Below are 12,028 nucleotides of genomic sequence, written 5' to 3' on the forward strand. Positions count from 1 at the left end.
TGACCAGTCAACTGGTGTTTGGTATGACCGAGAGCGAAACCAATCCATAACGTTACAAGCGATCGTGGACCCCACTTTGAGGTTTCGTAACATCGCTGCCGGGTATCCTGGATATTATACTGATGAGAAGATCTATACGGAGTCAGCGTTTATTGGACTATGCAGAAACGGGGAAAGATTAAACGGGAAACAAAGAGAACTTTCTGAAGGGAATGAAGTGCAAGAGTATATTATTGGTAACTCGGGCTTCCCGCTGCTGGAATGGATACTAACTCCATATCAAGGTGACCAACTTTGGGATTCTGAAGTGAAGTTCAATGAAATGTTGCTGAAAACACATACGGTGGCTAGCAACGCGTTTGTGAAGCTGAAAGAGAACTGGAAGATCCTTAGAGGAGTACTGTGGAGGCCCGATAAAGATAGGTTACCGTTAATTATTGCTGCTTGTTGCATACTGCATAATATACTTATTGATATGGAAGATGAAGTTCAAGAGACGCTCGTGTTTACAGGATCTCATGATGTGGATTATCGTCCCGTGTTTTGTGATGCAGTTGATGATCATGATGGTGCGGTTTCTGCGGGAGAAGATTTGTGGTTATCTTTCCGGAAAATGATGGCGTGCGTAAGTGTTCGGCAAGTTGAAACGAGTTTCTGGTTTTCGTATCTTTTTTTCTTTTAGATAAACAAAGTGTTGTTTGGATTTTGTTGAAGTTTATGGATCTTGGAATAATTTTCTTTCTTATGTTTATTAAGTATGTTTGGTTAATTATGCATTTATGCATGCAGTTTAAATGCTAAGCTTCATATCATTTTTAACAGTTAATTATACTTGTCATAGTGTTGCAGTAATGTTAAAATGACCAAACAGGTTACTGTTGTCGTGTTACAATAAAGGTGGCAAGTTTGGTCCTAGAAAATGCAAGAACTTGCAACTTTTTTGCTTATTGGTGTGAAATGCTTGTTTTGTAAAATAATATCAAAAACAAATATATATGCTATAAATCTAGTAAACTCTTATATATAAGAGTCTGATGTTAGGATACATTTGTCATTGATCCCAAATGGTTGTAAATTGCGGTCTAGACTCTAGGTTTTATAGAGTTATGCTAGTTTAATAAGTACGAACTCGTATGCTTGATGAACTAAAAAACACGACGTTTCGTTTTAAAGATATATTAGTCATGTAAATTAATAAGATACCGTAAAAGAAATACAAGGTTGATTCATAATATACCTTGTTTGGTCTATTATGGAATAAAAACTTGACTTGACAGGATAAGACCTTATCAAACGTGTTTCATATGGCATTTAATATTTCGTGGGTCATGCTCTTTTCGATAGGTTGTATATTTTACTTTTGGTTTTCGATACCAAAGTCTTCCCCGCTGATCTCTTAGGAAATTGATAATCTACAACTTGGGGTTGTCAATTACCTTAATTACGACCCAATTCTGTAAATTTGGGACACAAGTGCTCGATTAGTCCAGACTAGTTGAATGGGGACCAAGACAAAAAGATCGAAAAGGCATGCGCTTCTTTTGTTGACATACGAACAAATGGTTTGATTAGATATTTCCTAAGAATCGACTTAGTGAAGTCACCTATTTCTTATACCGGAAAAAACAACAATCTGCCAGGTTCATGATTGATCTCTGGGAATGTGGATTAGATTGCGTGTACAATTTATTTTCATGGTAAACGTCACTTTAAAAATCAAATTGTCCCTAAAAATTTTTGTTAAAGAAATGATAATTATTTTTGAGTTTACATTTATAATGCCAAAGTAACGATGGTTTAATTGAACATGACAATTGTGTATAGAGGTGTACAAAACCAGTTTAGGAGGAAAACCCATTCGTTTTATAACTTATAAACCAAACCGGGTTGGTCAACAGGTTATAATAAATCTGTTTGTAAAATCCGGTTTGGATTATAAATCAGTTTAAGAGAAAAAATGTTTGAACCTGTTAAATCGATTCAGATCACACTACAAACCGTTTTGGGGGGCAAAAAATCATTTTTTTCCTTTTCAAGTCGAGTCATGTCCTACACTGGTTTCAGTAAACGTGACTACCAACTGGCAAGTTGAGTGGGGGTCCAAACCGGTTTCTAGTTGAAGTGAGCCGCGTCAGAAGCCGGTTTACCGGGCCCAGACCGATTGCGGAGAAGAGAGTCGAAAAAAAGTGGAGGTTCAAAATGCAAATTTTGCTAAAACATAAAGGGCTTTATTAACATAAACTTATCGAATCAAAATTTTGAAATAAAAGATTGGGGGTTTAGGGTTTATAATATCGAAAATGGGGATTAATAAATTTGATGTGAAGAAGCTTTTGAACGACAAGAAATTTTGGTTCGCTTCTTTCTTAATCGGTTGGGCTGCTGCTTTACAGGTATTATTATTGTTATTAATCATTTCAATCAATTCATTAATTTAACGTGCTAACTGTGCGAACCAAGTAGTGTAATTATATATATATATATATATATATATATATCATACTATGATTATAGTGTGATTACAAAATTACATTACTTGTATATATAATTACGCTATTTGATTCACACAGTTAGCACGTTAATTTAATATGTACGTTAACTTTCCCCTAAATAACTAAATACATAATTGTTGGATATAGGGGCATATGATGTGGTTACAGAGACAAGATTCATTTAAGCAGAAGTTTGGAACAACGTTAGATGATCAAAATACTAATGAGTCAACCGAGGAATTGTAGCCAATTGGTACAGTGTTGTGAGTTATAAAATGATGTTAGGGCTTTTAAGTCGTTAAGCCTTAAGTTTTGGTCATGTTTGAAATAATGTGTAACTTTCACTTCGCTTTTTACAATGATAAATTCAAAGAAATGGGACTTGTAGTTTCACTTTGTTCATGAAATAATTTGTGAATTTTACTTTATTTTAGTTTAGATGTAATCAGTGCGGTAGAAATCGTTAGGCACTAGTTGGGTGGTGGGATATGGACTACCGATTGATCGGATTGGAATTTATATGTATATTTTCAAATATGCATACACATACCAAGTTTTATATATAAAATTTTCAATTTTGATCAAATAGTGATTGATCATCGGTGGGGTACCGATTAGCGATTAATCGGCGCCTAGGCGGGCATGTAATCGATGCCCTTGGTTTGTGCGACAATGAGTGTCCACTTGATGAAGCTGGTTTTAAGATGTTATATCATAGTTTTAACATAATCTTGCGATGTATAGATCTGTAGGTGAACTGCGTAGGGCATTTTGTGCCAATGATCTATTCTGGCGATGTTTTACTTAAACTGAACTCAGATGTTTCTAACGAAACGAGGGAAAAAACAAATGCAAGGTAGAGATGTAACGGATGTCCAAATAGAATTGTCTCAAAAGGGAGAAATACACTTGACTTATTGAAAGGATCCAGAATCCAAATGGTATAATGTGGTAAGAATGCAGTATGCGCAATTTGTTTTGCGACCGTTCTTTTTTGGTTATCGCATTTATGATTATGTGCATATATAGGCAGAAGGAAGCCAAGGCAGGAGAATTCAGATTTTATGAACATTACAATCATCTTCTTGTGGTTGTACACTGCTTAACAGTAAAAACTAGTTTTTCTAGGTGCATGGCCAATAAGGCGTTTTTTAGCACCTGGTTTTTCTCGTCTTTTCACCTCAGCTGTTATCCATATTGGATGGGCTTTTGGTGTTATGAAGAACAAGTATTTTTCTGATGTGCGAGTTGACTAGGAACCTTTTTTGGCGTTTTTGGGTTTTCTTGTTGTAGATATTCTTAGGTGAATTTATGTCCTGGATTTTCTCTATGTTTCATGGTGGTTTTATGGCACTTCAGCTACAAGAAAATTTTCTTTCTGTGTTATTTTGCAGTTTTGATTGCTAGTGTTGACACTTAACCCGCATGTTACGCCTTTGTATCGTATATGGTCATAAAGATTGTTATTATGAAATTTCCTTGGCACCAACTCTTCGATCATGAAGCGGCACAGTTGATATTTTAGTAACTGTTTTCCTTGCAAGTTTCAGGGGAAGCTGTTTATCTTATTATATATCATATATGTGTCAAGTTAGTTGTGGTTGTCTCTTTCAGTTGAAATGCAACTCCTTTTATTTTGGGTTGTCCTAAAGTTCAACATTAGTCCTATGCACATCTGTTTGTATCACAGGACCAAAAGCCGGAATGGTTGTTATAAACCGCAATCTTATGGACCACAAACATGTCTTGATGAGTCATTATTTGAACTAAGTGTAGTTTGGAACAGTTGCAGTCCAAGGTTCCCACCATGATATGGTTTCAATCAAGAAAATTGAGCCATGTGTTTGCAAGTTTCCATCGTAAAGTTTGATTTGTTTGACCTTTGTACCTGTTTGTACGTACACATAAGCATTTGAAGGTACGGTTTATTATCGTGCTGACTTTGTGAACACGGGGAAGATATTGACTAACAATCTCTGTTATAAAACATGAATTTTCCAAGATTTTAAAGGTTCGGTTTATTATCGTGTAGACTTCTGTGAACACGGGAAAGATATTGACAAACAATCTCTAGTATAAAACATGAATTTCCCAAGGAATTTAAAAGAAACAAGAAAAATCTAAATACGTATAACAAATGTTAAATATTGACTCGCTACTGGTTATATATGTAGCGCACGTTCAATACAAAAAATCAAAGTAGGAAACGCAAGTAGTGCCTAACATTTGTATGTAGTGCTGGCTAGATATAGCGATATAGAGAAAAAGAGACGGTTATGCAGTTGTTTAACAGTTGTAATCAATAAGTACAGATGTTTATACGTCTTTAATAATGTCTTACTTAAAATTAGTTTCGCATTAAACGACCATCTAAATTTGAATAAGAAATTCATTTTGGAGCACCCAAATCTCAAATGGGCTGTTTAGCCCGGTTTAGACTTTAGTTTATACCTAATACACACGCCACCAAGGATTATATAATACGCTTTTTATTATATTCTTTTTCCAATTTTAGTTCCATGACATTGACCAAGCATTTTACAATTTGAATTAGAGCCTTTACATTAATATTATTATCAATTAAGTAATGATATTAGAGTGTCTTTGTTTAATCACTTTCTAATAATGTTCACATTGCTCCCCAACCAAATCTGTTTTGGATTCCTCTACTCCCATCATGCCAAGTTATCGTATAAAAGTACGAAAAAGTATACGACGGTGGATATTGTTTGTAGAATAAGTCTAAAGCCTTAGAAATTGAGAACGAAATACTTATTTAAATTATTTCTAGTCGTGAGAAAGAAGGGGTTTTTTCTTCATCAATTGACTTGGAGAAAAGATACATGCAACATTGTTCCAAGCATGTATCGATGGATGGAAAATGGTCATGTAGGCCCGTAGGAGGGTTATTGTGAATAGTGGTGTAAACGAGCCAAGCTATTTAAGATGGACTCGTTAAAAGCTTGAATTGAGTCAAGCCCTTGCTTTTAAAATAAAGCTAAAATTGTTCATTTGCCATGGCTAATTCTTTAATTTTATTCATTTATTTGAATTAAGGAACCTCATTTATTTTTATTATTTGACAAATTCTGTGTAATACATGGATTCAGAAGCTAGTTATTTCATATAAAAACTATTCATAAAAATATATATGAACATATAATTTAATTAATAAATTGTAAACGAGTCAAGCCCATGCTTTTAAAAATAAACCTAAAAAAGAAAGTCCGAGCTGTTGTAATTAAAAAAGTTTGAGCACGAACCTTGTTGAGCTCGGGTTCGGCTCAAATTGTTTACACCACTAATTATTGTATTGTAACTTATTTCTAATATTAAAGTCCTTGAACTCTATAAGTATTTCCATTTTTTGAATTAATGATTTGCTAAAAAAGGATAGGGGCTTTTTATGTTATATTGTTATTAACCGAAGGAACCCTCCGTTTTAAATATTAAAAGGTAATGGCCTTTTTATTTGTCTCACACTAAAGGGTTACAAACTCCTAAGTTCAGTTTTATAACTTTACTAGTTTAAATCCTCGTGTTATGGGGGTTGTTTTATATTATTTGTTCTAATATTTTTCTGTTTTTTGCATTTATATTTTTTTATTGTATGAAAGTTAAAAATATACTTATGGTTTGATAATCAATTGTTAGACAAATAATTGATATGTTATAACTTGGTTTAAAAGCTATATGATTTTGATGAGACCCAAGATCCGTTTATTTCTTTTACTATAAAATTGGTTTTTTAATTATAAATAATATTTATGAAAGTTAATAATATACTTATGGTTTGATGAGACCCAAGACCCGTTTATTTTTTGTACTATCAAATTGGTTTTTTAATTTAAATAATATATATATATCTTTATATATCTTTTTTAAAATAAATAAGATATTAATTTTTAGTATATCCTATTTTATAGGATTTTTACATCAATAATTTGGTGAAAATAATTTTTAATTTAATAAGATGTTATAACCCGTTTAAAGAATATATGGGTTTGGTAAGACCCATACCCATGAATTCGGGCCACATGCATGAGAAGCCTCCATTTAAAAATCATGCAAATCTGGTGACTCCAAAAAAAGGGGGAGCGACCACATCACGACACGTAGAATTTTTATGTTTTCGTTTATATATATTATAGATTTGTCTCATACCATGTTAGAAGTATGTGCTATAAAGGGTAATAAACTTCTTAATATATTTAAAAGTATGTGCTATACGTATTTAATCAGGAAAATGTACATGATTGGACATATAATGTGACTTTTTTTTAAAGTCTTTTCGTTTATTTATAGTCACTTGGAGAAGAATATGTGTACATATTGACATAGACCAATTCAGAGATGTATTATTATTTAGTGGTTTAAAAAAATATATATATTCATAGTTTAAAGTCACTCAACTTTCATTATATATTATAATCATTTGTAATCTTTTTACGAGATAAAAAGTATTTATAAAAAAGCAAAATAAAAAAAACATATAAGATCAACTTTCATTATATATTTAAATCATGTGTAATCGTTTTTTTATAAATATAAAAAGTATTTATAAATAAGAAAAATATAAAAACATATAAGATCGTGATTACCATTTTCTGTTTTGTTTTTTTTTTCTTCAATTTATTTTAAATTATATAATTAGGAAACATATATTATTTATTGATTTTTTTCACTATTACCCTCTGCTTCCTGAAAATAGTTACAACAATAATTCATCCCTAATTCGTAACCAATACCACATGTAACTTTTCATTTACCTCAATTAATTCTATAAAATTTAAGTCGCTCCGTCTTTTAGGGGCTAGGACAGAGGAGAGGTCGACTCTCGTCCTACTAGACCAACCCGGGCAACCCTATCGTATAAGTGGTTTTAATGGACACCCTTGTTAGTTATTTACAAAAGCAAATGCATCTTTCAATTGAAAACTATTTGAGTTATATTATTAAAAAGTTTAGACAATTATCTTACTATTTAATGAACTTTTTTCCTTTTCTATACATTTCTCCATTAAAAGTAATTTTTTTTACAACATGGTATATAAACGCAAGATGAATATATTTTATTATATAAATACATATATCAAGAGTTATATTGCGTGATAGTTTGTTATAGCCTATAGGCATATTATTATGTTTTTATACTTGCATTATGATAATGAGATATATCTATAACTGTTAATAATTGTAGTCTTTCTTTCATATAAAATATAAATATTGTATTTATAATTGTGTCGACGCTTCAATGGCTAGGTAGGGGTTTAAAAATGACTTCCAATTTTCGCAATAATTACATATACAAAATTTCTTCCTACTGAAGAAATGATGCCGTTTGAAAGGGATCATTAATAACTTCCATTGACAATAAAAACATCAAGTCAACTATATGCAACACCATATTGACAACTTTTGGATTATGAACTCAAAAGGCATTTGGCGTAACAGTATTGTTGCTTCCTTTATTCTAAGGGGTTAGTGTTCGATTCTCGCAATGAGATATCAGCTGAATTGTATATTTGTTATTTATGAGACGTTAAATAAAATGCAAACGATTATCACCAAATTGCTGGTACATAAAAAAATGTATCAATATTATACATTGGATTTAACGACCAAAAGTTTTTGTCATTCCATATCCGATTGTTGATATGTATTTATTTTTTGATGACCTCTTGGTACACTAGTGATGTGATAACCAGGAACCATTGGCGGGTATGGTGAAAGCCCTCTACTCCTCTTAAGTGTGGAGAGGCGCTCCTACCACATCACCAACACAATTCAGCAAATCAAACATTTACAACCAAGGATGAAGGGGGCGTTAAAGGACGCTTTAGCCCCAAAGGGCACAACCGCATTATCGGGCAAAGAGCGCAACTGTGTGGGGTCAACTACGAGTCTACAAATCCAATCAATCAAAATAATCAAATAGATAATAATTGTGTTATAAGTTAAAATATTATGGGTTTTTGATGGAAAGTTAGTGAAAGTCCTCATGTATACATGATTGTGACTTGACCGAAAATTTTTAACTTTTTGGTTAAACCAGTACATATAGATATAGAATAATGTCCACTCTCTTGTTGTATTCAATAATCTTAATACCCACTCTCTTGTTGTATTCAATAATCTTAATACACACGCAACTACTTCTCTACTAGTATTATTAGCCCAGCTGAAAGTCCTCTTAAGAGTGCCAAAGTCCACTCCCTTGATTGTGAGATGTCCTATTTTGTAATAAAAGACTTAATTGAAAAACAGATAGAGCTATAGTTATAGTTATGCACAAAAGTTTATTAAATAATAATGAAATAATTGTGTTGAGATTGTGCATTAGACAATAGACATAGAGCTCAAACAAAACTAACTTAAGCTCGCGTTTAGTTGATTTGAAGCTCGGCTCGTTTACTCATTAAAGTTATATTGTATTTCTATTCATAAAGTTTTTTAATATTTAATTGTTAATTGCAGTTATATAAATCTATATTATACATCAAGTAGACAAGTAAGATGCTATTTTCCCAGGTCAAAAAATATAATATATATTTTAGTAGTGTAGAAATACTAATAGTGACCCTTTTAAGTAACTGAAGGAGCTAGCTTATCTCACCCACAACGGTCTAACTCCTCTAAGGGGTTAGTCAAAATTCAAGACCACTCTACATGAGCCACTTTAAATTTTATAATCCGACTCGTAAGGTCGTTTAAATTTGCGGGTTATTTAATTAATGTGTTTTAACAGCCACTAATTTTTTTTTTGTTAATCTATATATGTTATTGTGAAATAAAAAAATGGTAAATATTTTAACGATAAGCTAACCTACTATTAAAAACTTTACTATAAAGTATAAACCACTCTATATTCACCTTGCATGATTAACCTGATTTAAATGCCAAATATTGAATATGCATGTGTGAAGTAGAAGCCTAGAAGGAAATTGTAAATATAATATTTTATCATAGATTGGTTTCTAGTTGACTTGTTGTAATGTGTTTTCACGTAGATATCGTGTTTTTTTTTACAAATATATTTATTAGATGGTCAATGGTTATTAACTACCAAAAGGAAAACAAGAGTGTGTACGTTATATATATTTGTTTCTTCCTTTCTTCCGTTAAAACTGCTAATTCATTGTAGGACAGATTCCTCAATCTCACAAAAAGACACAAATATAACTATAGCACAATACATGAAGCCCTTTGGTGTGTACATTACATGGTTAATTTATTTTAATGTTGTTGAAAAATATTTATAATATTATTAAATAAGAGAAATGGTATTTTGGTAGAGTTTGATAATTTATAGCACAATACTCGTAACATGATGAAATTAGTCGTGTTAGTGTTTGGGGGTGTACTCATAATTTAGTCAAAAGGTGATAATTAAGACAAGAAAATAACACGTTTAAACAAGTTCAACAAGCTTTAGCCGTTAAATTATGACAATATATATAACATGTTTAACTAATCATTTTAAATATGTTAACAAATCTACACGACACATAATAAAGCGTTTATCTAAGCGGTGTGGCTTTATACTGTTATAGATATTTACTTATCATGTGTAATCATATTTTATAAATTACATGGTTCGTAATTTCTGGAAATTTTATAATATCGTGTTAATTATGTTTTATTTCTTGTCAACCGTCTATTGAACTCTTTATATTTAATCGTGTTAAATGTGACGGATTATTCACGTTGCAGCACCGATTGCTTTAAATGGTGTTAAGCGTGATGTGTAGCCTGACTAATTAAACATGTTAGGGTTATTAAAAAGGGTCTTATATGTAGAACATGATCACAGAATTAATCCTCTATTAATAAGGACTGCAGTATTTTAAAATCAACTGAAAAAAGTCACCGCATCCTGAAACAAAATCACATATACCACTTATGACAACAAACTGCTTTTTTAAGGCAAATATTTAATACCGTTTATGATTTATCCGGTCATAAATAAAAGAAGCAAATAAAATAGTTTAATAAGTCAAATATTTTAAGTGTGTATTCATAAATCACAATCATAACAGAAAAATCTCATGCGTGTATTTTCCGCGTGGAAGGTGTATGACGGAGCTTCATAATATTATAATCCCTTCATTTATATTCTTGTATGTTCTTACAATAGTTTCGTCTCCAAGTTGATCCACTAGCATATCATCATGACATAATCAATTAAATATTATTATAGGCAAAACTTCTCATGTAAACGTTGAAAGACTCACACGAAAGAAACACTGGACTGGGGGACTTATAGAGGTAGGGTACCAAAAAGACCCAAATACCCTTAAGTATCACCCGCGAGTCACAGAGAATGTTTCTTCAATGGTGGTTACAGGAAGACCCCCCCTCTTGTCCTTCCTGTAACAAGACTCACGGTGTCTGTTTTGCAGGTTCCGGTCACTGGACTTTGGGAAGTTATATTCATATCTTAGTCGTAATTATCATATCCTACCTTGTAGACTCATTAGATCCAGGACCCATACCCGGGGATTGGATCTGTGTTTCTTCATTGGCGCCATCCGTGTTTTGTGTTAGAACAGCAATAATTTTCGTTGGGTTTTTTGGTTCGTTTGATATGAGTAAACTTCCTGAAGGGCCGACGGGAACCCCTGCACCTGATTCACGTGTAACTAACACAGAATCACCTCCGGGTCTTAGTGTTTTTGCACGTATTACGACTCCAAGTGGCTGTACTCTTGAGCGTGTCACAACTCCGGGGGCACGAATCACCAATGTAACACATGGTTGAAAGAAAGATATATGAAAAATTCAGAAAAACGATGGAGACAATCAGAAGAAAAGAGCAATAAAACTCCCAAAAGAAGGAGTCTCTCCTTATTTATACCCATCGCAGTTAATGCGACGGGATATGAACAGTAGAGGGAGAAATTCATTACCCAACCAGTGACTGCCACGTCACGCGGGAAATTTGAAAAAGAGAAAAAGTTGCACAGTCGGGTACAGTGACAGCCGTCAAAAAAACGTTCCATCATCTGTTCACGCGCCTGCGAGTGGTCAACTTGTCATTTTTTCATGATTATCCATACCAACAGAAGATATTTTCTACCTAACATCCGAATAACAAAAATCCCCGACATACATTAAGTCCAGAATTTCACCCGCATAAAGACTTCAAACGGAAGAAACACTGGACTGAGGGGACTTATAGAGGTAGGGTACCAAAAAGACCCAAATACCCTTAAGTACCACCCGCGGGTCACATAGAATGTTCTTATAAGCCACCCGCGAGACATATGGATCACCCGCATATCACGATAGAGGAGGAACGTCCTCATAACACGCGCGGAAGCATCCGGGCATCCTCAAAAGTCATCCGCAGGACAAGACATCTGTCCGCATAAAACAACTGGAGGACAATGCCAGCGGGACAGCTGTCACCACTCAAGTTCTCTCTAGAAGAAGACTCATGATTCTTACTTGGGGAATACGTGACATATTAGCCAATGAACAAAGGACACTTGGCCAGGTTGTTATAACCGTGCACATGGCCAGGGTGCGATTCA

At 33.1% G+C, this 12,028-nt stretch overlaps 1 protein-coding gene across 1 annotated transcript; it reads left to right on the forward strand.

Annotated features, from left to right (window-relative positions):
• Positions 1-2,271: 2,271 nt before the first annotated feature.
• Positions 2,272-2,757, forward strand: LOC143558678 (uncharacterized). The gene is made up of 2 exons (XM_077047468.1): positions 2,272-2,393; positions 2,640-2,757. The coding sequence occupies exons 1-2, from the start codon at positions 2,301-2,303 to the stop codon at positions 2,736-2,738; spliced, it is 192 nt and encodes a 63-aa protein (XP_076903583.1). The 5' UTR covers positions 2,272-2,300; the 3' UTR covers positions 2,739-2,757.
• Positions 2,758-12,028: the final 9,271 nt, after the last annotated feature.

Source organism: Bidens hawaiensis, unplaced genomic scaffold, assembly GCF_021521415.1.
Source record: "Bidens hawaiensis isolate Kalapana, Puna unplaced genomic scaffold, B.hawaiensis_p1.1 tig00019588_1, whole genome shotgun sequence".
NCBI classification, from domain to species: domain Eukaryota; kingdom Viridiplantae; phylum Streptophyta; class Magnoliopsida; order Asterales; family Asteraceae; genus Bidens; species Bidens hawaiensis.

Bases quoted from the DNA above. Each gene is read 5' to 3' on its own strand.
- LOC143558678 (XM_077047468.1), top strand. From the start codon at position 2,301: ATGGGGATTAATAAATTTGATGTGAAGAAGCTTTTGAACGACAAGAAA. The intron at 2,394-2,639 runs GTATTATTATTG...TGTTGGATATAG, and splicing joins GTTGGGCTGCTGCTTTACAG to GGGCATATGATGTGGTTACA.